The sequence below is a fragment of the Diceros bicornis genome, chromosome 1 (genome assembly GCF_020826845.1).
Source record: "Diceros bicornis minor isolate mBicDic1 chromosome 1, mDicBic1.mat.cur, whole genome shotgun sequence".
NCBI lineage: Eukaryota > Metazoa > Chordata > Mammalia > Perissodactyla > Rhinocerotidae > Diceros > Diceros bicornis.
The window spans coordinates 51,356,798-51,381,777 of NC_080740.1; the positions used below are offsets into that span (position 1 = coordinate 51,356,798).

At 54.5% G+C, this 24,980-nt stretch overlaps 1 protein-coding gene and 1 long non-coding RNA gene across 2 annotated transcripts; one reads left to right on the forward strand and one right to left on the reverse strand.

The window, feature by feature from the left end:
• Positions 1-265: 265 nt before the first annotated feature.
• LOC131405645 (uncharacterized) lies at positions 266-1,929 on the reverse strand. The gene is made up of 4 exons (XR_009220005.1): positions 1,892-1,929; positions 1,187-1,297; positions 856-897; positions 266-747 (listed from the first exon to the last, which is right to left on the reverse strand). It is a non-coding gene; the product is annotated as an uncharacterized LOC131405645 (long non-coding RNA).
• Positions 1,930-21,727: 19,798 nt separating this feature from the next.
• On the forward strand, positions 21,728-23,808 carry CSF2 (colony stimulating factor 2). The gene is made up of 4 exons (XM_058540791.1): positions 21,728-21,886; positions 21,987-22,028; positions 22,767-22,892; positions 23,674-23,808. The coding sequence occupies exons 1-4, from the start codon at positions 21,728-21,730 to the stop codon at positions 23,779-23,781; spliced, it is 435 nt and encodes a 144-aa protein (XP_058396774.1). The 3' UTR covers positions 23,782-23,808.
• The last annotated feature ends 1,172 nt before the right edge of the window (positions 23,809-24,980 follow it).

Sequence of the window (24,980 nt, forward strand, 5' to 3'; positions counted from 1 at the left end):
GTACTAGGAGGCAGATGTGGGCAGTGGGGCGAAGGATGAATACGGGGGTGGGGCAGACGGTGGTGATGGAGCCAGAGAGAAGGAGCAGGGTCTGGGTGAGCCCACTCAGGGGATAGCTCAGGGAAACACTCAAAGACAGAATCCCAAGAGGAATCAAAACCACAGCATTAAAGAAATTAAGTGCAGAGCGTGGAAATTGCGACCCAGACACAGTCAGATAGAGAAATCCTCTAGAAATGCAACACTGGGCACAAAGTGACTCTTTATAAAGCATTTATTTTTCCCCGAGGAGGAGAAATCCTTTTGAAATTTGAGATACAAATGAAAACGGCTTCACATCCCCTCTGAGCTCTGCTCAAAGTCTCCTGAGAGGGCTCCATTATTAAAATAAATAACTCCACAATAGGGTGGATAATAAATAAATAAACTGCTATACAAATAGACGCAATCATCAGGAACCCTGTGACCAAGCTCGAGCAGGCCAGCTCAGAAGCCAGACGTTCAACAGCTGAGATGTGTGACAGAGTGGAGCATCAACTGGGATATCAGGAGTGTTGAAGACCCAGGACCTAAGCCCCGCTCTGAGCCTTGGGCATGCACAGGCCTGGACTAAGCGTCTCTCTGTGAGGTTTTGAGAGTTCGTGAACAGTTCAGTGAGCGCTCCAGGACACCATCCAGGGTTTTCAGGAAGATACTCAACTTCCCTGAGAACTCATTAAAATCTCCTGCTGGGATGTACTCTTCTCCCTTTGAAGAAATCAGAAATTCAGGTCAGGTGTGGGGAAGGTGGAAGGGGTGTGGCAAGTGCCATGCTCAGTCTGGGCACTGGGCGTCCCAGCCCGGTTGGCAGCTTACCTCGGATGTGGGCGTGGGTAGGGGGAAGGTTTCCAGGAGTTTCTGTGAACCAGAGACAAGAGAAGCCAGTCAGCCATTTGGGGAAGCCAGGAAGGCAAAGGGGGACTCATTAGGAGGGGCCTCCGTGACTAAGAAGGTACTGGGTGGTAGCTCTGCCCCCAGCCCTGGATGGGTTGGTGGCAGGGGAGGGGGTTGGAGTTGGGGGCTGGGGCGGAAATGCTGCTGCTCTTGGGGAAAGGGCGAGACAAGGTCATGCACTCTGACCTGGAGTGAGCTCTTCTGGGGACATGGAGGCCCCAGTGCTGGAGGGACCCTCCCCAGCCTCACACACCTCAAGCTGCTTCAGATTTTTACTGATGGTTAAAGATGCATTAGAGATATTGACGAACTTCTCTGAGGTGTTCCAGAAGGCAGCCAGGTTAGACTTCAGAAGGGTCTCATTCTGCAGGGACAGAGTGTATGAGGTAGGGCTTTGAGGGGCTGTCCTTCTCATGCCTTGTTTGTCATCCTTCCTGCCTCATTTGTGGGAAGGCTTTCACCAGCACTCTCCACCATCTCCCCAGCCCTCCGCCTCCCCAGCTCTGTTCGGCCTCAGAACCCAGGAAGAACCCAGCTGCCTCAACGGCACAGCTCCTGAGGTGGTCACAGCACATTCTGGCAAAGCCCAGTCAAGGCAGATTCCGCCCCACCTCTTGGCTCCAGGTGGGCTGGGGAAAGGGCCTGGGTGAATGGGGAACTTCCGGAACCAGCTGCCAGAGAAGAACCCAAAGGGAAGGAGGCCAGCTTCACCAACGTAAAATTTTAGAACTCCCACGTGTGGGAAAAATCATCTACTGCACACCCCCCACATGAGGCAAAGAATAGGCTGATGGAAGAATTTGCAGTTAAGACGACAGATAAAGGGTTAAGACTCAGGTGTAACCATCAAGGTGTGCCTGACACAAAGGCACCCAATCCCAGGGCAGTGACCAGCAACACGATGGCAGTCACCAGTCACCGGCAGGGAGGCAGTGGGCCCCAAGGGCTGAGCTCTCACCGTCAGCAGGTACCACTGATTCAAGTCTTTAGATATCTGCAGGGGAAAAGAGAGAGAACCCATGAGTGCTGCTGGCCCGAGGTTGAACCGGGCTGTCCCTGCTCCGTGCCCAGTGTGGCTCCAGCTACTCACAGAGGTGATGGCCAGGTTATCATGGATTTCAGAGATGATGTACCAGTAGCTGCAGGGCTGAGGCTGGGTTCCACGGATCCCTAATGGCAGGGAGGTTAGAAGGCTGAGGAGAAGGATGATGTGGAGAAGTGGGAGGCAGAGAGATCTCCACATCTTTGAGCTGCTGGGAGCTACCGTGGTCCCCTCGACCTTATGGGAATCTGACACGGCCTAGCCTGCCTCACCTTTTATAGGCCCAGTGCGGGGGGCAGGGTGGAAAATGGGGTGATGATGGGGTGTGGGGAGAAGCCCAGATGGTCTGATACCCTTTTCTGATATGGAACCTCCATGACAAACACATCAACTTATTCATCATTTTCTGGAACTCAAGATCAGTAAAACGTGAAAAAACTTTCTCAAAGGGTTTCACCTCACCTCACCAACGAAGATAAGAGCCGCTGCACACCGGACAGAGTGGGCACGGGTGAAAGAGCAGCCTGGCTCTGAGTTCACCTGGGCTGGTCTGTGCCTCTGCCCAGCTGGGATCTGGTCCTGCCGTCCCCTGGACAGGTCTGACCCTCTGCCACCCATCTCACTGGCCTCCCCGTCTGTGCCTGAGAGGCACACAAGATTTTGCCTGGGTACATCATCTACATGGCTAACAGTCTGTTCGAAGATTCAACCACTTAGAAGAGCATTTCTTAAGAGCCTGAAACACTGTGTTACTAGCATTTAAGTCCCGACATTGTCACCTCACAGTTTTGGGGCAGCTTCTTTGAGAATGGGGAGTGTGGGGTTCAGGGCTCTATATGCCTGTGCTCCCCACCCTCCTCCCCCACCCCTGCTCTTGGTTTAGTCTGAGTTAAAGACTATGAATATGATAGGATGCATGTCCCAAATCTTTGTGTTCCAGGTGGGCAACAAGACAGTGACGGTTAGTGAATGCCTATCCATTTGTTAATAACAACAAGAATGACATGGCTGTCCAGCTACCCGGATAGCAGAGCTGTGGCTAGTAGACTTGAGATCAACAGACAACATCTACATCCCCAAACCCAACTCTGCTTGGGAGCTCTTCCGCTGTGACATGCCTGGCTCCAGACCATCCTTCAGCTCTTAGACGTCCCTTCCTCCAGTTTTCCCTGATAGTCCAGGCTGAGTGGGGCCGCCCAATTTCTGGGCGTCCCTGCCAATCCCCACCAGGCTTATTATTCTAAACTGCGACTCTCCATCTGTCTTCTCTATTACTGGACTTGGGGAGGAGGTCCACTCTGAACAGATGGGCCTCAAGGAGGCCACATCTGCAACATGGGATGAAAAGCTAAGGGTCCACAGGTTGAGGCTGTGCAGGCCCCGGGGAAGGAGTACAGAGCTGGGTGGGACAAAAGGCCAGGCCTCTCTGTTTGGGCCCGCCCAGGTGGCTTTGTCTGAGCTCTCTGCTCAGGTGGGTATGTAAGACCTGATGGCACTATTGGCCGGCCGGAAGCCCTGAGCTGCCTTCTGATTGACAAAACCAGGCAGTGTGGTCAGGGCCACCAGCGAAAGCATGGCTGAGGTCATGCGCAGACTAAATCTGGCACATGATGCCATGCAGAGGGTGGCAGGGGAGCTCGTCATGACTGAGGCCTGGGTCCCTGCTGGTGGTGGGCAACCCAGAAAATTCCACTAGGCCTGTGGGGTGAGTGACAGGAAGGAGCAGGAATGGACCTCCCAGGATGCATGGACCCCAAGGGCCAGAACCCCGGACACTTTGCCCCACTTTGATTGAATTGGGCCACAGGCAGGACAGAGCCAGGCCCACAGGGATTCTTTGGATGGGGCCCAGAGACCCACCTGAAACCCACAGAATCTCTTTCTTACAGACCCCCAGGCAACAGTCCTGGGCTGGCTCTCCTGCCTCAGCCCTAGCAGGGCCTCCCTCATGCCTGCCCAGGGCTGGCCACCCTCAGCTCATTTCCCTTCCTGATCACAATCAGTCCAGCCTGCAGAGGAGGCTCTCCCTGGGCTGGGCTGACGCAAATGCCCAGGGTGGAATCCCTTTCTTACAGGGAGCCAGGCCTCTTCCATGCGGTCAGGCAGGACTGTGGCCTGCGGGGGGGGGGGGGGGGGGGGGCAGGGAGTGTCCTGCGATTTCACCTGAAGCCGCTTCTCTAGAGTCAAGGCAAACATCCAAGGAGACTCCTGGAGGAGGCCCAGGCTCCATCTAGCTCCCCTGGGAGGTCGCAGAAGCACTGTAGAGATACCTAGTTGTCCTCTGCAGAGGCTGCTGAGCAGCCCCCTCTGAATCACGTGTGCTCTGTGGAATGTGACTCTCCGTTGCTCACACAGGAATAGATGTTGAGTTGCAATCAGTGGGCCTCTCCAGGGAGCCGGGCCATACCTCCTCCTGCCTAACTTGCTCTGGCTGTCCCCTCCTCCCTTCCCTGCCTCTCATGGCCTCCTCCCATGGCCCCATCACCCTGCCTCAGGGGACTTCCATCCTACACTCTGGCCCAGCGAGGCCCTAGATTCTCCCAAACTCCTCACCCTCTGACCCTAGGCTGCCAGACCTTCAAGGTCATCCCCAGGCAGTCAGCTCACAGACACCCAACCATGCCACCCTCCCTGCCTCCAACCCCACCTACCCTAACCCTCAGGGGCTGACTTTGCTTCCTATTTCATAGGGAACACAGAAGCAATTGTCCCCTCCTGCCACCACACCCGTGGACCCAACCCACTGCCCCTTCCCCTCCGGATGAACTGGGACCACCCAGGCAGCCTTTCCCTGATCTCTTTGCTCAGGTGGGCATGTGATACCTGACGGTGGCAGCCCTCCCAGTGTGTGCCCCCCTCAGGTACCCGCTTGCTGGCTCCACCATCCAGCTATTACACCCAGCTCATCTCCAGCAGAGAGACACTCAAACTTCTCCATCTGGAAAGATCCTTCTCTAACCCCTTGACTGCTCTAGCTGCCCCTATCTCTCTCCTTCCCTTCAGAATAAAACTTCTTCTAGAGTCTTCTACCCTCTCTGTCTCACCCTCACTCACTCCTCAGTCCACTGCCACCAGCTTCTGCCCCCACCACACACTGAAACTGCTCCCCTAGAGGCCCCAGTGGCCTCCTTGTCAATAATCCCAATGGCCACATCTTATCCTCACCCTACTGTCCCCCTCCCACCCACCCTGCATCACCCCCTAATCTGTCACTTTCCAGTGCTGTTGAGATGGGTGCTCAGCCTCTAGGGTCAGACAGACCTGCTTGCATTCAGTCATCTTGGCGTCATTTCCTAGCTGTGTGAACTCAGCCTCTCTGAGCCTCAGTTTCCTCATTTGTAAAATGGGGATAATAATAGTCTCTGCCTCATAGTCTCATTGTGAGGATTAAATGAGTTATCCCACGAAAAGAACTTAGTGCCTGGCAATTAGTAAGTGCCGCTTAGTGGAAGTTAGCTGTTAGAGTCTTTCCCTGCACCCAGTTCTCTCCCTCCCCACCAGGATCAACCTACCCCAGCCTCCCCACCACTATGGTCCAGAGGACTCCGCTGCCCCTGCGCTGGCCACTCTGTTGTCCTGACTCTTCCTGGCCCTTCTCCCCACGGTAGCTAAACTGGGCTTCCTGGGACCCAAACCTTCCAGTTACCACACCCCTCCCCAGCTGAAAACCCCACAATGCTTCTAATGCTCCTAGCGTGAAGCCTAAACCTCCTTCTCCTTTAATAGACTTTATAAATATTTTTAAAACAAGAGACAAATACTACAAACATCAAGATTTACAATAGGATTTTTCTACTCAGGATTTTTCTTTGCTACAATGCAACACAAAGTCAGGACTTTTAAGGAAATGTTTGGAATATTTAAGGAATGTTTAGCCTCCATAGCTTTAAAATTCACTGAGCTTTAAAATTCCCTCAAAAAGCCAATTTACATAAAAAAAATAGAGGTTTTTCTCTGTAAGAAGTCACATTTTTTTGTGCACAGATCCCCAAAACTTGTATGTAAGAGGTAACACCAAGCCACAGTCAAGTAGTCAAGGAGCTCTGGGTCTCCATGGACCCCACCCCTGCCTGAGCTGAGCACTTCAAGTCAGAACTGCTGGTGTGTTTTAAATCAGAATTTCTTAAATGTCATTGATTCACCTGAGGACCTTGTCAAATGCAATTTTTTTTTTTTTTGTGAGGAAGATCAGCCCTGAGCTAACATCTGATGCCAATCCTCCTCTTTTTTTTCTGGGGAAGACTGGCCCTGGGCTAACATCCATGCCCATCTTCCTCCACTTTATATGGGACGCTGCCACAGCATGGCTCTACAAGCAGTGCGTCGGTGCGCACCCGGGATCTGAACCGGCGAACCCCAGGCCGCCGCAGTGGAGCGTGCGCACTTAACCACTTGCGCCACCGGGCCGGCCCCTCAAATGCAATTTTTGATTCAGAAGGTCTGGGGTGGGTCCTGAGGGTCTGCACTTCTAATAAGCTCCCAGGTGATGCTGAAGCTGCAGGTCCAAGTCCCAGCTGAGGGAGTGTGACAAGGCTTTCAATCTGTCTCTCCTACAAGACTGTGAGTTTCTTAAGGAGAGGGACCATGTCTATTTTATTCACAGTGCCTGCACACAGCAAGTGCTTAATAAAAGTTTGTTGAATGAATTGTGCCTAGTGGGTACCCACTCCTAAGGCTCCCCACATGTTGTCTCATTTCACTTGTGCCTCTGAGGCATTCCACTTGCTTTCTGAGGATGCTCTGAGCCCGGCTCATGGTGGAGTCAGGACCATGTGTACTGGCTCTGGGCACTATGCTCACGTCATTGCCTTCGGTCACAACCTCTTCACCTGCCTCCTCTGTAGCCACATCCTGGTCCTTGTCTTCACCAGATCTGTTCCTGCTCAGAAGCCCGAAACACCCAAATTCCCCTGCCTCGGCATAACCTCCTATCCTTCATCTCCCCACGCTGATCGTATCACATTGCACCCCGACCCCTGGCTTTTCCATCCTGCCTCTTGTCTTTCCCCAACCCCAGGCCCAGTCATCTCAAATAACTCTTCCCAACGCCCCCGACATACTCACCCAAAACCCCCTGCCCTGGGCCTGACATGCCCTAAAAGGCAGGGGTCCATCTTTTCCTTCAGGGACTGCCCTCTGGGCTCCCCACCCTCCTGGTCTTCCTGCTTCCTTTCTGATTGCTGTTTCTCTAGTCCTTTGTGGACTCTCCTCTGGTCTGTCCCTGCCCTCTTCCCCACTCTGCAAACCCTTCCCATTGGGCCCACACCTGCTGAATCTGTGCTCCAGCAGACTGGGTTCCAGAACCCTGCAACACAACTCTCTCCTTTGGTCACCAGCCCCCATCACCGGAGGTCCAGCCTGAAAGCAGGGAGTCACCCTCTTGTCTCCTCCTCCCTCACCCCTCAGACCTTGCCAATCCTGCCTCCTAAACCTCCCCAGGCCCGCCCCCTTCCCCTGTCTCCCAGTGACAGCTTCCTCAAGGGCCCCTATCTTCAGGTCCCCAAGCCCAACTCCTCTGTGCTACCAGAGGGACTGCGCAGGGCCTACAACCAGGCCTCCACCAGGGGCTAATATCCCACAACACAGGACAGAGTTGGGCTGTGCTGTTATCAGACCAATAAAAGAATGAGCACCTGGTACCCACCAGGAACAGAAAGTATCGACGAGAAGCTGCCCAAAGCCCGTGAGGCAAACCGCTGGGGGCTTTTAACACCAGTAACTCAGCTTTGAGAGGTGGTGTCAAGTGATGTGCTTCTCACTGCCTGAGCCCACACTTGAATGGTTAGCTGTGTGACAGGCTGCCAGACAAACTCTTGTCTGTTCCAGTGGGCCTTCACCTGGCCACCCACGTAGGACCAGGCAGTGCCAGAGGGTCAGGGCTGTCCAGGGGATGGCAGGACCAGGTTCCACTAGGCAGGAAGCCCCACAGCTCACAGTCAGGCAGCCGCCACCTGTCAGAGTTGTCCTCTCACTTGCCCCCACTCTGCCCAGAGGCCAGCCCATCTCTTATCCTCCTTGGCAAGATGAGGAGATACCCTCTGAGTAATTTTTTTCCAAGTTTCACTGATCTCAAGTACTAGAAAGTGATGAATAAGTCTGTGGTTTGCTATGGAGGTTCCATGTCAGATAAAGATTCTTCCGATGCCCGCCCCTCTCACCCTGGGTGTGAGCCCGCTGCCGCTGCGCATAAAAGGCAGAAGCCTGTCTCAGACACTTCAGAACACCACGAAGGACCAAGAAAGAACCGAATGTGTCCCGCCAGCCCAAACATGAGCAGCCTCCCTGTCCTGTGCCTTCTCCTGCTCCTGTTCGCATTCTACGCCCCTCAGGCGCAGGGGAGGCCCTCCCCAACATCCTGGCACAGACTGATCGAAGAAATTATGGATGATCTAAACAAGCCACCTTCGCCTCCACAAGTGAGTAGCTGAGATAAAGTTGGCATGGGATAGGGAGGGGCTGGCGGGTGCCTCAGACCAACAGGACTCATGGGCTCTCTCTCCCTCTTCCCCCACAGGACTCCTTGGACTTAAATGAGAGACAGATACTGCTGGTAAGAGCTCAGCCCGCACTTGGGTACACCTGCATCCCAATCCTCCTCTTGCCTGGGTGACCTAGGCACTCCACCGTGCCTAGCCTCAGTTTTTTCATCTGTAAATAGGGTTAAGAGCACCTATCTCAGTGGGGTTGTTATGAGAATTAAATGGCACAATAAAGTCATAAAGTTCCCAGACCAGTGTCTGGTGCTTAACAGGGGTTCAATGCATTTCCCCAGCCATGGCTATAATATGAAAATGATTTTTTAATTGCAAAATGAAAAGGCAGCTCTGTATGAACAATACCAAAGGCCTTAAGCTAACTTTTCACAGGGGCAGCCTCTGGAATGGCAGACTAAAATTTTCCCCATGAATATGCCTGCTTCCTTCCTTTTCTTTGAAAAGTTGAGTTGTTTCCCCCCTGACGGCCCTGGACACTCTCATCTACAGTTCTTTTCCTAGTCCAGGGGGCTCCTGTGGTCATCTCACCTTTGTTTGCATGGCATTTCTTGGTCAAGCAGAGGTTGAGTCTCCCCTGAGCGTATTGGCCGTCTGTATTCACCTCTTCCAGACACTTATGGTTCACGTGCTGCACCCATTTCCATGCTGGGGTCTCTGGAACTCTCTTCCTGGTTTCTAGAAGCCCCGAATTCAGTCGAGGCATTAACCTTATTATCTGGCCTCTTAGCAGCAAATACATCCCTTCACCAGCCCTCTGTCTTTTGTAGAGCTTCTTTTGGGAAATGTTTTTTTCCACAAGTGCAGAAAGATCCACCCAGGCCCTTTATGCAGCTCACATGGAGCCAGGGCTCGGGTGGGCATGGGGGAAGGAGGCCTCTCCTGGAGTGTGCACTCACCTCTAGGCCTGTGCCCTTTGGGGCAGCTCAGGCACGCACCTGGGGCAAGAAGGGGACTAGCAGGGGTTGTCCAAGGATGTCCCTGAAAGCAGGCTTGGTAAACTGTGGGGATGACTTCAGCATGGCCATGGGAAGGACATTCCCCAAGCTTCCCCCTTAACATGTATTCTTTGTCCTCTTAGGATGAGACCCTTTTGAGGCCAAACCTGGATGCATTCCTGAAAGCTGCCACTAATTTCCAAGAGAAGGGATCACGAATTGGGAAAAATCTTGAGGTGTGTGCAGCTGTCGAGGGTTTTTGGGATCCCTGCCTTGGCCTTGCCCTGCCTTTGGGGAGGAGGGTAGCAGGGCCTGCTCCTGTCCCAGGGGAGTTTCTGACTGTCTGCTTTGGTCTCTCCCTATAGGAATTACAGTCATGCCTGCCCACCCTCATGCCCACGGTAAGCCGCCCCCCAAGATGCCCCTGCAGATGGCACCTTCAGTCATGACCTGCCCCCCCAGTCTGTCATGCGCCTTGCAACCTGGCCTCATCTAATGCCATCTTCCTGGTTTCTTCACAGGGAGACCCAATCCAAATCAAGGAGGGGAACTGGGGTGATTTCCAGAGGAAATTGGAGAAATATCTGGAAACCCTTGATAACTTTCTGAGTCCATAGACATTGAGCCCTAAAATTTTCAGCCCAACGTCCAGCGCTCTCTCTGGACCTTCTCACCACAGACCCTAAGGATGTCAGAAACAGCAGAATGTCTGAAGATTCTGGGACACCTCTCACACAGTCCAGGACTGGAAGGATTTCATTTTCTCCATAATTAATGATGAATTATTAATAATTTAATTTTTGAAATGTGCAGCCCCCAGTTGGCCTTTTGCAATGATGTTCTCATTTTTATCCTATTGAGGCTATTTATTTATGTATGTATTTATTTATTACCTTGTGCAATGTGAAGTGTATTTATTTTAGCAGACGAGCCATGTCCTGCTCCTTCTGAACAAGACTCAGGAGGGGGACTCAGGGGCATGTTCATTTGTACCTCAGGTTTTTAAACTGGTTTCTACACATCTGTGAAAATAAACCAAACTCTCTGAACAACTGCTCTGTCGCCAGTGTCTCATTTTGACTCAGGTCTTGGTAACTCTCTTGCCTGATAATTTAGCAGCCCTCCCCACCCCCAAACCCCACCCCACCCCTGTAGGCCTCCCTGCCACCAGATAGGCCCCGGAACTGACACTTTGGCAATCTGCAGTCTATTGGGGAGCCAGATTGAGTTTTGGAAAATGCAGATCTGGCCAGGTTGGTCTGATACTTAATTTCCCAGTCCTCAGGGTCTTCTGGACCTTGTCTATATCCTCAGGACAGCATAAAAGCCCTACGTCCACCTGTTGCTTCTATTTTCTTACTCCCATAGCAACCAGCCTCCTCGACACTCCAGCCAACAGAAGTGCTGTCACTTCCTGGATGAACCACACACCTTTCTTCATACCTCTAAACCTTTACCCACACTGTGACCTCAGCCTCGCATGTCCTGATCCTGACTCGGCAGGGTGAGTTCCTACTTCAGAGACCAACTCAACTGCTGCCTACCTCTGGGTTGTCCACACCATTCCAGACAGAGCTCTTCTCTGAAATAGGTGGGTAGGCAGGGACCCACTGGAAGGGCAGCCAGTGTGCCCTGAGGTGGCACAGACCAACCTGGATGGTGGAGGCTGGGGCATCGCTGAGTGTGGCTTCAGTCTGCCGCCTGACCCTTGGGGCCCCACTGACCCTTTAGCCCCTGAGTGCCTTCCTCTCTGGCTCCCCTGCATCCCACCAGGCTGCACCTCCTCCAGTCTGCGGGTGTGGGGAGGAGGGGCAGAGTGAGCCTTCCTCTGTCACGACGATAAGGAGCAATGTCACCCTCTCTGACTGCTCACAAGTCCCAAAAAGATCCGAGTGCTGACACTGGATACCGGGGTCCTGCTCCCCTTTTTTCTGTTTTCCACTTTGATCCACCCCTCGCCTGAGGTTGTGAGTAGGGAATAGCCCAGCTACTTGAATGGGACTGGAGGAGATGAAAGAGTCATCTGCTACTTGCTCAGAAAGATATTCCTCCACATTCCTCCTCCTAATAAATTTTTGTGTTCCCACAAAAATAATTTTCTTCTTGCCCTGCCCCACTGCTCCCCACCCCTGCCCACTGACAGCTCTGTGCTGCTCAGGGAAGATTCATTGTTGGAGTTGGCCCTGGAAGGAGTTGAGGATGCTGCTGCAGTTTCTAGTGGAGCCACTAGGGGGAGGCGTGCCACAGAGTTAGAGCACACCAGGGCCCTGGGGGGAGGTGAGCCTGAGAGCACATAGTGAGAGGCCTAACACTAGACTGGGTTTCCCATTTCTCCTGCTTCCCTGCCCCCACTTGCCCTCCCACCCACACTTGGTGGCTGGTCCTATTTTCATCCTGGGCTAAGGCAAGCATCTGTACCCCACTCCCTTGTTCCCAGGATGAGTCACCGCTTGTCACCTCCTCTTCACTCCCTGGAGAGTGGGTCAGCAGCTGTCCGCCTCTGCCAGTCCTGCTGCCCTCTGCCCTGGTGAGGAGGAAATGGGTCCTGTGGCCTGACCTGCCATGCTTCTCTCACACCTTGTCCTCAGGGGGCAAGAGCCGGTGGCGGCTGGATCCAGCTCATACTGGCTCACAGAGCCAATTGTTACATCTTTTAAAAAGTTGCCAGCCCGTTATCAAACCATCTGTAGCTTGAAATTGGCCACGGTGAGAGTATTTACACTATCAAAATCGGCAAATGCTACAAAGCAGACTATTTCCCTTATGAGTCTGTTGTTAAATTTATACTATCTGCTGGAACTTCCCTCACTTGAGGTGTGGGGAGGTAGCCAGCAGCCCGCCATTTTGCTCTTTTTTGGCTGTCCTCCTCCAGGGCCCCTTCTTGAAGCTCCTGGCCCTTTGTCCTGGAGCCACACTATTCTCACTCCAGGCTGGATGGCCCTACATTCCTTCAGTGCTGTAGAGTTCGTACATTCAGCAAACACTGGCTGAGCACCTAGGTGTCAGGCCCTGTACTGGACGCTGGGGATATGGCCGGGAACTAGACAGATGGAGCGGGTCTGGGAGATTGCGTTAGATTGAGTGGTCTGGGTAGGCCTTTCTGAGGAGGTGACGTATAGGTTGAAACCTGAATGACGAGAAAGTACCAGCCATGTGGCTATCAGGAAGGAAAGAGCTCTGGACAGAGGGAACAATAGCCAGTGCAAAGATTTAGAGACTGAAATGAAGGAAGGAAGGAAGACCTGTGACAGGAGTGAATTCTGGTAGGGAGCCCACAACTCTCACTCAATCTCTCTCCCTTCACTCTTCAGGCCCAAGCCCTCTGTTAGTGACTGATGACTGCAAGAGGCAGGGATTAGTGGTCAGGTCAGACACAGACCTGGTGCAGGAAGACTGGAGGGTTCAGGGAGGGAGGTCAGCAAAGGCAGGACCCACAACAGGAAGAGCAGTGACCGTGGAGGTGACATGCTTGAGAGGGGGGTGGGTCTTTTCAGATATCATTGTCCTTCTTATGGAGCCGTCCAGTCTGCTCCAGGTTAGACTAAAATGAATGTGGGCCCGGCCCACTCAGGCTCACCCTTGGCCCCAAACCTCAGACCCTGCTTGGGGCGGCACAATCTGGCCCAAGCACAGCCCTGGGCTGGGGCCCAGAACAAAGTGGTGGTCAGTTCCCAGTCAGGTTAGGTATTTCTATGTCATGCTCAGCCACCTGCACGGAGAAGGATGATGACTCCCTCACTCAATAGGAGGCCCCCCCTGCCCCCCACCCCCACCCCCGGCCAGGTGCTTGCACCTCCCCTGCAGTTCTGTCACATTACAGACAAGTCTTTTCTCTGAGCCTGCCCAGACTCTCCTTAGTGCCTGGTCTATAAGTCCAGTTGCCACCAGGGGGCAGCAACGTCCCATAGTACAACCCAGGATGGCCCTCTGACCGCCAATGTTCCTGTCTGCCCAAATCCAAGGTGCCTCTTCAGCAGGGAAGTAGATTATCTCAACCAGGGATTTTATTTTTTATTTTAGTTAAAAAATTATAGTTTTTCACTGGGAGGGAAATATAAGAGAGCATATATACTCCTTCCTCATAAACTTGGAAATACAGAAAAATAAGGCAAAGAGAAATTGCCAGGAAAGCGAGTGCCTAAGAAGAGAACTCAGCCAGGCATCGCCCACCTCACTACACGATGTGAATCCTCCTGCTCCAGGAAGGGGCTCTGCTCCTCCCACCCTGGCCTCAAATCTGCGTTTGACTCCGTTCAGCAAACACCCTGAGGACCCCCCGCGGCTTACCCAGGCTAGGGCAGGGGGCTGGGGAGACATTGAGTCCGGCCTTTGGGAGCCTCTTGGCCATGCCCAGTTGGCCCAGCACAGGGTGGTGGGGGTTATTACAGACAGAGCAATGGATGGACGGGTGTGGATCTCGTCAGAGGAGCTTCCCACAGGAGGTAATGCACGGGGAGCTTGAGAAAGGAGTAGGAGTTTGCCAGGCAGAGAGGTGCAGAGAAGGAAGTCAGGCAGATGGCGCTGGGGAGCAAGGGCACGAAGGTCTGAGAGTGCAGGGTAAGCTGGGGGCACAGGAGCGTCCAAGGAGTTTATAGGGCCAGAGTGTGGGTGCCAGGTGGCCAGGGGGAAGCAGGCCCCCCCAGAGCTCCTTTAGTCAGTGCCTTTGCCCCTAGAGCCCAGCCAACCTGGACCCCAGGCACCTCTGGGACTCAGTCTGGTACCCACCCCCCATTCTGCCCTCCCTGATCTCAGGCCCACCCAGCTTGGCCTGGCCACTGTGGAGACAGCAAGACTGGACAACCATGGCCTGAGGATGGTGGGTGTACAGAGGGGGAGGGATAGGATGGGACCACATCCGACATTGTGTTTAACACCAACAGGAAGGAGCCAGGGTAGAGGGAGAAAGATGCTGGAGGAAAGAGGGACTGGCCAAGCAGAGCAGGATCTCTGGGCCCCTAGTGGGAGGGAGGGAGAGGCAGAGGTTGTGCGGGGCAGAGTGCAGGCCTGTGAGTTCTCGCCTGGGGCAAGGAGCTCAATTTTCCCCTTGAAAACCTCAGGGCAGGCTTGTGGAGGGGGAGTTGGATCAGGCAAAGTTGCTGCTGCCTTCCTGGACTGGGGAGGGACTTAGGAAATCCCTCAACAACCGGATAAAGTCTATGATTACCCTCATTTTACACACGAAGAAACGCAGTCAGAGAAATTAAGGGAGTTTGACTCCAGAATCTCTGAACCCTTAAGCCACAGTGCTTTTGCCAATGCACACCGAGGCACAGGAGCCTTTTGAGTCTGGCCCAGGGACCATCTGAGGTCTCCCCGATGAGTGGACCCAAGACTTCAGAGGTACCTCTTGGCTCCACAGCCTCCTGGTTCCAGCCCCAGGGGTGAGCAGCACAGCAACAGTACCTCAGCTCCATCCTCCATTCACTGAACCACCACACGTTCATCACCAAAATCTTCTGCATGCCCATCTGTCCCCCTCCTACCTAGCACCACCCCCATACACACACTGAGGCTTAGATCCAGAGCTTGGCCCTCTGTGCTCCTGTCCATGAGTCCCCCCAACCCCCACCGAATGGAGCTTCTGAGAGAGAGGCCACTGGGTCACAGCCATCTCCTGCCTTGGCTGGCAGTCAAGGCCTCCTCCTTCCCACCCACCTGGCTCCTCAAAGACCCCAGGCTCAACTTCTACCTCCAGCTCTCCTGAGCATGGGTACTACAAACAATGGACAGCCACTGCTACCCCTCAGAGGGCTGTGAGCTTTGAATCAGGGAGGGGAGTGAAACACTCAGGCCATGCCCACCCCACCTCAGTGGGTATCCAATAAATGTGACTCTTGGCTCTCCTCAGGTAGAAGGCCAGACTTCATGGCTGCTTGTTCCTACAAGGCAGCCTGGGACCACCTCCTCCTGAGCAGGACAGGGGCAGGATTGGGGAGGACAGTTCCCTGTCCTGGTGTTCTCAGTTGGCTCTTTCCAGGAAAATCCATGTGCCTGAGTCATTTCGTGGTCAGCTGACCTCGCATACCCAGGCTGCCCCACAGGGTTTGCCTCCTGGGGCTGGGTGTGGGGACTTGTTGAGACACTGAGGAGGGGTCTGCACAGGGAAACCCCTCATCAGGGAAGCCTAAATTCACCCCCACCTCCAGGGTACAAGAAGGCTCTGGAGACTGGTCCAGACTTCAGCAGTCACTCCCCTCTCTCGCAGACAGGGACACTGAGGCTGGAAGGGGAGGTACCCAGTCAGCCAAAACAGAAAACATCCCTCCTTGCAGCCCAGCACTCCCCAACATACACTTGGCTACTTATCATACAGCGAGAGGTGGCCAAGCTTGAAGGCAGGCCTGTCGGCCTCCAACTCTGCATTCAACACAAAGGGAGCTGCTGCGCCCCCAGGAGGCTACCCAGGGGATTTGGCACAATCCTCACTGGGATATGGCCTGAGGGGGTGGGAAATGAGTGTGTGCTTAGGGAGAGAGAGTTATGAGTTGGTGGCCCTAGGGCTGGCAGGAGAGATCCCCAAGGACCCCCTTCAGCCATCCCAGAGACACTTTGTGGGCCACCTTCCCCCAGCCCCCCAGTTCATTGTGGCCTTTATCACAACTCCTGCTGGGCCCTCAGCCTGATTGGTGGGGCGACTTTCACCCTTGTGAGGGGCTGGGGGGCTTCTGGGGGAGGTGCTAGAAGGAGGTAGGGGACTCTGCCGAGAAGCAGAGGTACATAACAGGGAGCAGAGGTGGCCTCAAGGCTCAAGGCCACAGCCCTCTGGGACCTGAAGAACCGGAAGCAAGAGATGTGCCTGCCCAAACAGGGTCTCAGGAAGAGTCTGAGAGAGTCCTGGCACTTCAGAAAAGTCCTGAAGGAAGCTCATTCCAGAAGCCCCTGTCCTGCCCAGAACAGAAAGCCTGCGTCTGCAACCTTGATTCTGGCCTGTCAGCCCCAGAGGCAATACCCAGTCAGCCAAAACAGGACTCCAGCCCCAAACACAGAAGGCAGTGAGGGGACTGCCCTGAGGACTTTGGGAAGTTGTAAAGCCTTCTGGTCTAATGATTTTTCCTCCTTTTAATTTTTAATGCAGCCCCCAATGGCTCTTTCCCAAGGAGGCAGATAAGGGTAGTGGCCCCCTGTGGGTGCCTGATGACACTTCGAGCTGGGGATAAGGCTAGGGGACAGAGATTCACGGATAAGGGATACATGTCCAGCCCTGGAGGGAGTACGCTGGGTGGTGGGAGGCATAGGTGAGGGAGGGCATCATCGTGGGCAAGCCTGGTACACCCCCTATGGGGTGTCATCGGCCTGAGTATGCAGTTTCTGGGTCCTGGGGAAACACCAAGGAAGCCCCAAGAGCCAAGGAATGAAGCAAAACAGGACATCTCACCGTCTTTGGACCAGCCTTAAAAGTTGGCATCCCTGAGCACTCCCCAAGGCTCAGTTGGCTCTGTGCAGCCCTCTGAGGTTGGGAACTTCCTCTTCACCAGTGACTTCCAAATGTCTTAGGGCCTGACCTCTCCCTGACCTCTGGGTCTGTGTGGCCACACTGACTGTCTTCCTGGAGGTTCCCTGGCTCTCAAACTTGCCACATCCAGTTCAGCCTGGACTGACCCCCCAAACCTCTCTGCTACTTTGGATCTCCCCCATCGCAGCAAATGGCCCGCTGTCTGCCCAGCTGCCTGAGCCAGAACTCCGAGTGTCAGAGACTCCTCACTCACCTCCTGCCCCAAACCCACACATCTGAGGGCCCTCAAGGCCTTCTCTTAACTTGTTTCACTCTCATTTCATGACTGCCCCCTCCTGGCTGTTAATTCTCTGTGCACATCTTGGTTGGTACCCTCAACACTGTGCCTATGAGCCTGGGCCTCATCCTCCCTGTCCCCCAGCCCACGTGACCACCAGATGTGAGCTCTGAGTGAAGGGGGCTGTGAGGTCCGGCACACGTGGTGGGCCCTCTTGGAAGCTTGGCTGGATGGATGCAGAGTCCACACGTAGTTGGGGGTCAACCACCTTCAGATCTTCCCAGACCAGTCAGGACTCACCAGTGCCAGGGACTGGCAGTGAGCAGGACTAGAACTAGGGTTTGGCCTGGACAGCCTGACCTTTTTGAGGTACACCTCTGGGGACCTAGACAGAGGAGATGGAGGAGGGGTCAGCCTGGAGCGGTGACCACAAAGGCCAGAGATGTTGCTTCATGTGTCTGGTGTGGCCTGGAATGACCAGGACCCCCTCTCAGGGAAGGATGAGCCACTCATGGTGCTGTCCCTGTACCGGGGTCTCCCAAGGGTGATGCAGGACCCCAGGAGCCCTGAATCTGGGTGAAGGCTGGGTGCTCCACCTTCCAACAGCTGTCCAGAAAGATGCTATGTGGGGCTGGGGCTGGGCAAGAGGCAGCTATCCCTGAAAATTCCAGCAAGGCTGAGTCCTCTGCCAGGTTTGGGCTTCAGAAACCTCCCAAAGTAGTGGCGAGAGTGGAGGAAAGGTTGAAACATTGCCTCCTCCCTGGGAGGATTCCCCTACAAAGTTTCCTGGGACGGGCAACAATTACCTCTGTGAGGCAACGATAATTAAACCCATTGAACAGATGGAGGAGCTGAGGCCCAGGGAGGAGGGACTTTCTCAGGCTACCCAGGGATCAGTGGTGGAGAGCCCAGACCTGAGCTGGAGACACAGAGATGTCTGGATGGTAGGCTCTGCTGGAGAAATTCTGCCTTCGGCCCCCAGGGCTTCCCTGGGATAGTCACAGGCCACTCCAGCTTCCCTGCCAGCACCTGGAGGCATCTCCCTTTACAGCCGCCCTGAGGGGGACATCCCCCCACTGGTCTAGCCAGGTGACCAGCTTTTCCTGGCTTTCCAACTGAGATAGTAGAAGACATCAGGGGAGCAGGAACGGTTATGGGTTCAAATCCTGCCTCTGCCATTACTGATTATGTGGACTGGGTGGGCCATTGGTCTCCTGGGCCTCAGGTCCCCAGGGAAGACAAGGACGCCCCCCACCGAGGGGTTGCAGGCCCAGGGAAGGGTGAGATGAGCTGAGACGCCCATGCAGAGGTCACATGGGCTGCGCGGCACTCGGAGGCCCGTTTCCTTCTCCCATGATGACTTCCTCCGTGATAAGGATCTGGTGTGGCCACAAGCCCCTGTTTCTTCCAGAACCTGTGGGAGGGACACTCAAAGGAAACCTCTTCCAGAGGGTTTTCTCCTGGCCATGTGGGAAGGGGGCCAAAGAGGAGTCACACTGCCCATCATGGTCCTCACCCCCGCCCTCCCACAGTCCCACTGGGGCCCCTGAGTCAGCACGCTGCTGGATGCTGTTGCTGCCACTTTCCATGCGGTGCAATCTAGGAATGCCTGCCCATGTCATGGCCTCAGCCCTGATGTCATCTTTCCAGAAGTAAGATGTGTGGCTGACCACGAAACTCATTGCCAAACCCGTGGACTGCTGTCCCTTGTGTGCTACCTTTGGTGCCCATAGCCACACCGCTGGCATGGCCCTCTCCCTGCGGCTCCTGCTTTCCTGCTCTCCTAGTGCCCTTGGCTACTGGAGAGTCTCTTGCCCAGCTATCATGCGCCTGGCCCTTAAGCACCACTGTTCTGGCCCTCAGCCTTGTGGCCTTAGCGATTGCATAGACATGGACCACTCCCATGTCTGTCTCCTGTGCATGCAGCCTCCAAACCACAGAACCTTCCCATGGGCCCTTAGACCCTGCAGACCCACTCCTTCATCCCCTGGGTCCCCACCTTAGACACCTGGACAGTGGTTCCAACTCTTCTTACACACAAAAGCATACTTTGGGGAGGACGGTGAGTAGATTAATCTTGCTTCTCCATCCATGAGGCTACATAGAGGCAGGACCTTGTCTGTTTTCCATCATCCTTGTATTCCCCTTCCCGCGCAGGGAACCTAGTAGGTTCTCAATAAATATTGAATGAATGTTACCAAGTCCTACCCAGATTCTACCTCCTAGATCTCTTTGGAAACTGCCTCCTCTTTACCACACCTGCTCCTAAAACCCTCTGCCTCTCTGTGCCCCCAAATACTTCCCCCTATCCTGTCCTCCCTCTCCATCCCACAACCTGACTTGCCTACCTGACTCTACTTGCCCCTTCAGCCTGTGCTGGGAGGCAGCATCTCCCAGGAAGCTCTCTGGTCCCCTTGAACCTCCAAACTGGAAGAAGTGGTTCCCTCAGCTCTGAACTTCCCTCATCCCAGCCTGGACCACACAATGGGAGGGTCCACTGCTGTCTGTCTCACAGACCAGACTGAGAGCCTCCAGGGCCAGATGTGAGGGTGAGTGGGAGGGTCCCATCCACCTCCTCCCCAGCACAGGGCCTGGTGCAGATTGGAAAAGTTTGTTGACTAATTGTCTTAGTGTGATGACTCATTTCCAGGAGGAAAGTGACCTTCCATCTCAGAGGGGCCATACCAGCTCTCTGCCTCTCTGGCCACCAACTTAGCCACTGCCTGTGGCCTCCACTCTCTACCACCCAGCCTCCAGGGCACTGTCTGACACAGACCTTCACTCTGTGTGTCATCTGCATCTTAGCCTCCTTGACCCCTTCCTTGGAAGGGGTTGAGCAGAGGCCTTATGGAAAAGGTGGAGGAAGCGCCAGGGCCTGGACATGCCATACTCTTACCCCCAGCCTGGCCACCTAAGAATGTTCCATCAGGCTCAGAAGGGCAGGGCTGACCTCATGGTGGGTCCCAGATCCTGGCAGGCACCCCAGTGGGGTCTGAAGGACTAAGGCCTGGCCTCTCCATGCAAGGGCAGCAACCCTCCCGCCATGCAGTGAAACTTGCCAGGGCTGCAGGCTTGGACCCCGGGACACATGAGTTCTACCTGCTCTCGAGGGCTGTCCACTTAAGCCCAGCAGAATGTCCTCGCTTGTGTCTGACCCCATTATCTAGGCTGAATCAGACTCTGGGGCCCAGAAACAGATCACCTCTCTGTGCCCCAAACACTCTCCCCCATCCTGTCCTCCCCATATCAGAGGGGTACCTGCAGAGGCATGGGGGCTCACATGGATGTACCTCATGTAAAACATTCCCCCTTCCTGACACGCCTGTAAGACACAGCCAACCACACTGGCACATAGATACTCAGAAATGTACACATGTGGACCTACACCCCTGTGGCCTTGAAACTCGCAGCAAACACAAACTCGTGCTATCCTTTCCTAACTCCATTGTGAAAATCAAACACTTCTCAGACTCTCAAGAGCCTGTGGCTTTCCCAGAAGCAGTTCCTGTTCCACAGAGAGGCCTCTGGAGCTGGAGGTGGGCTGGGGCAGGGGCCATGTAGGAAATTAAGCCTGGAAGACCTTGTCTGAGACGCTGTTGTCCCCCTGGTGTGGATGCAGCCATAAGCCCTCAGCCAGCCTCTGAAGCTCCTGGCGCCTGCTGGGGGCTGTCATGCCCTGCAGAGCGAGGCAAGGCTCACACAGCTCAGAGGGAAAAGTCACTCAGCAAGGTGGTGCTGGAATCAGGATTTGAACTCAGGGCCCTAATGCACCCCAGCTGGGAACCCCAACCCACCTCTGCAGCTTGGGCGTTGAATATGGCTGTGTAAACCAGAACTGCTGCTGTCAGATGGAACCTCACCATGAAGGAGCACTGCAATCCTGCTGGCTGGATGTGTGCACGGTTGCCATTCTCTGCTCACAGGGGCTGTAAGGCAGAGGTCCCTGGAGGGGCTGAGCTTGTCGACTGCTCTGCATCCTTGGTGGGAACTGTTGCAGGTCTATGCCATTTGGCTGGAATCTGCCTAGGTGGACAGTGGGCTGAGAGTGAGTGTCCTCCTCACACTCAAATCTCTCACTGTGGCCAGAGGAGAGGGCTCTAGGAGGAGAAGGGGAGTCTGGGGTTGGAACAGACCGCAGGGTGGACACAGCCAGCCCAAAGGCCTCTTGGGATAACAAGCAGGATCCGGGGGAGCCTGGGAATATGAGCTTGATCCAGTGTCTCCCAGGCCCCGCCCCGGCCACTCCAGGCCAGGAAGTCCAAGCTGTGCCCAGAGGCCCCTCAGGGGGAGGGGACAGCCTCAGCAGGTCAGACTGCCCAAGGAGGGCTGGAGCACGCTCAAGTAGGCAGGCGGTGGGCTGCCAATTCTTGGAAGGGCTCATTAATGAAAACCCCCGAGCCTGACCACCTAGGGGAAAGGCTCACCGTTCCCTTGTGTAGCTGATAAGGGCCAGGAGATTCCACAGTTCAGGTAGTTCCCCCGCCTCCCTGGCGTTTTGTGGTCACCATTAATCATTTCCTCTAACTGTGTATATAAGAGCTCCTTTGCCAGTGAGCCCAGTGCTCAGAGAGAAAGGCTAAAGTCCTCAGGAGGATGTGGCTGCAAAACCTGCTTTTCCTGGGCACTGTGGTCTGCAGCATCTCCGCACCCACCCGACAACCCAGCCTTGTCACCCGGCCCTGGCAGCACGTGGATGCCATCAAGGAGGCCCTGAGCCTTCTGAACCACAGTAGTGACACTGCTGCTATGATGGTGAGTGAGGGAGGGAGCACGGGCTGTGCCTGGGACACCTCGCTGGCCCCAATTGGCCCTGCCTATCAGCTTGATAACACGACATTTTCCTTTTCTACAGAATGAAACAGTAGAAGTCGTCTCTGAAATGTTTGACCCCCAGGTAAGATGCTTCTCTCTGACACATCTTCCCAGAGGTCTCTGCCTTAGGGGGTGGCTCCATTTTAGATGGACCCTCACAGGGTTGTCCACTTTCTCTCCAGTCAGCTGGCTGCCAGGAGGGGTACTCAAGAGGCCACCGGCCTTGCCCGTGTGGCAATCATGTGAGCTCCTTTATTAGCTGAGCAGCCATGTACAGACCTAGCATTCAAGGGGCCTGGGGTGACTAGGGGACAGTTGGGTAAGCGGAAGTTACTTCGTGAGACAGGGGCTGTGGGCATGGGGTACTCACTGTGTGCTGAAAGCAAGCCCTGTGGAGACAGGGTGCTGGCTACAGAGGGGCACGGGGGTGGTTTCAGGAACAAGCCTTGCTCATACAACAGGTCCAGCTGATGTCCTGCTCCGCCCCTCTCTCCCTGAATGGTAGGGGTTAGTGACCTCATTTCCTGGGGGCTGGGACCCTCTTGAGGTGCCAGACCAAGGGAATGTGGCTGTGCTGGCTGAGGGTGGCCTGAGCTGAATAGTGAGGAGGAGTCAGACTCGTGTCTGCAATGGATAGGGAGACAGGGCAGTCTGTGTGACTGGACCTGGCCTGAGACGAGTCAGGAATCATCCTGTGCCCCTCCCAGGCCCTACTGTTGGAGGACAGGGATGAGAACAGAAAAGAATGATGCAGAAGGTGTCCTGTGCCCACAGAAGGGCACTTGGCCACTGCTCACTGAGAAACGGACATTTCCCACAGGAGCTGACATGCCTGCAGACTCGCCTGGAGCTGTACAAACAGGGCTTGCGGGGCAGCCTCACCAGGCTCAAGGGCTCCTTGACCATGATGGCCAGCCACTACAAGCAACACTGCCCCCCCACCCCGGTGAGTGCTCACATTTGGGCCCCAAGCGGGAAGGTCTCAGCCTGGGAGAGTAGAGGACTGGGTAGGGAGAGACCTGTGGCTGTGGCTGTTCAGGATCCCAAAGGGTTTCTGTCTGAACAGATTTGTAATGATTAGCTCCTCCAGAGAGGGAGCAGTCCAGCCCATTTTCATCTCTAGGAGTTAAAGCTGTGGAGCTCAGGAGCCTACAGCGCTCCCTAGCGGGAGCTGCTACCACTTTTGTTATTTGTTGTCATTAATGAGGTCAGAGGTGAGGCAAACCCAAGGAAACTCAGGGCCCGCCTAAGGTCCAGAGGAAGTCCTGGGCCCAAGTGCTGCCTCCCGACAGGACTTTCCTCTTGCCCCTTGTGGGTGCTGGACTACTTGGGAGAAAGGATGGGGACATACCTGGAATGGACAAAGGCCCCAAACATTCCTTTCCTGTGGGAAGGGAATGAGGTCTGTGGCCTTGACGCCTGCCCCTTTTGGGATCCTGGAGCCAGCCTCAGCCTGGCCTGGGACCAAAGAGGCAGTTGCCCCAACTGCCCAGCAGACCAGCCTCAGATTGGCACTTTGTCAGGTCTGTGGCCCTGGCAGAGCTGTGTACCCTTTGAGTGGCACATGGGTGGCAACATGTTACCTGAGCCAGGTCAGCAGGCAGACCCCAGAGGGGCCTTCTGGCCTCTGAGATCTAAGAGGCAGCGCAGAAACACGCTGGTGCTTCCCTCACGTTACCCACTCACGTCTGGACTCAAGTTTTCTTTTTCTTTTCTTTTTTTTTAAGGAAACTTCCTGTGCAACCCAGATTATCACCTTCAAAAGTTTCAAAGAGAACCTGAAGAAATTTCTGTTTGACATCCCCTTTGACTGCTGGGAGCCAGTCCAGGAGTGAGGCAGGCCGGTCCAGACAGGAGCTAGCCCTGGGAGCTTACTTCACAGATGGCTGCCCTCCCACCCACAAAGAGCCGAAACTCAGGATCTTCACCTTGGAGGGACCACAGGGTGGGCCAGGGCTGTGGAAGACATGGACTTGCTCTGGGCCATGCTGACCTTGATATGGGTGTGGTAGGGGAGTAGGAGATATTTTACACTGGCAGGGATCAGTCATATTTATTTATGTATTTATGTATTTTAATATTTATTTATTTATTTATTTAAGCTCATGCTCCATATTTATTCAAGATGTTTTACTATAATAATAAATTATTAAAAATCTGTTCTTATTTGTGCAGTTTTCCAGTTTGTTTTCAACCATGGGCAAATGCTGGTGGTTCTTTCCTCCCCACAGGGCAGGGAGGGAAGGAAGCCTCGAGGTAGGGGAGGGCCTGTGGCAGGTTGGGCACTGTCCAAGGGGCAGTCAGAGCAGAGGGGAAGTGAAAGGTGCCCTGGGTGCAGCATTCTGCACACCAGGACGTGCTTCACTGGATGCTCAAGGGCTCCATTCCAGAGAGAGGTTTTCAGGTTCACTTGAAAGTCCAAGGGACCTGGCCAGCAAGAACCTTGCCCCAGAAGAGGGGTATCATCCTTCCTGGGCAGGCCTGGGGTTTCTGGGGGTTGGCTGGTCCTGTTGAAGGGGCCCGCCCTAGCATCAGGCGAAACACCTGTGCCCCTCAGAGGCGCGGATCCTGTGGCCACACCCTGTCCCTCACACTCAGGGCTTCAACGACTCCTAAAGTGAACCAGCAGATAGACTAACTGTTCAGGGAAAAAGAAACCAAACCACAGGGGTCAGAGCTCAGCATATTTACCAAACTTTCCCCCAAATGGGTGATCTTAATCTTTGAGAGTCAGAACGTAAGTTCATAGTTTGTTAGTACATGGCTCTAGTGTGGCATTTTCTTGAGCTGATTTTTGTTTTTACATGAAGTTTTGCATCCAATCAGACACTTTCCCCTAAAATCCATGGACTTCAGGCCAAGAAAATAGCAGCTCTCCTGTCTCCTCTAGCTCAGCCAGCTGGCCTGGAGGCCTTATTCCGGAACCTGTTCCCCTGTGTCCCTCCTGAGGACTGTGAGGGAAGTGGGTGTGTCCCCAGGTGTCAGGTGGGCAGTGGGACCAGACTTCTCCTTGACGGGTGGGCTTGGGGAAGCT

What these genes read in the sequence shown, in the direction of transcription:
- CSF2 (XM_058540791.1), top strand. Translation starts at nt 21,728, where the DNA reads ATGTGGCTGCAAAACCTGCTTTTCCTGGGCACTGTGGTCTGCAGCATC. An exon ending in CTGAAATGTTTGACCCCCAG is followed by an intron (nt 22,029 to 22,766) that starts GTAAGATGCTTC and finishes CATTTCCCACAG; the next exon opens with GAGCTGACATGCCTGCAGAC. An exon ending in AACACTGCCCCCCCACCCCG is followed by an intron (nt 22,893 to 23,673) that starts GTGAGTGCTCAC and finishes TTTTTTTTTAAG; the next exon opens with GAAACTTCCTGTGCAACCCA.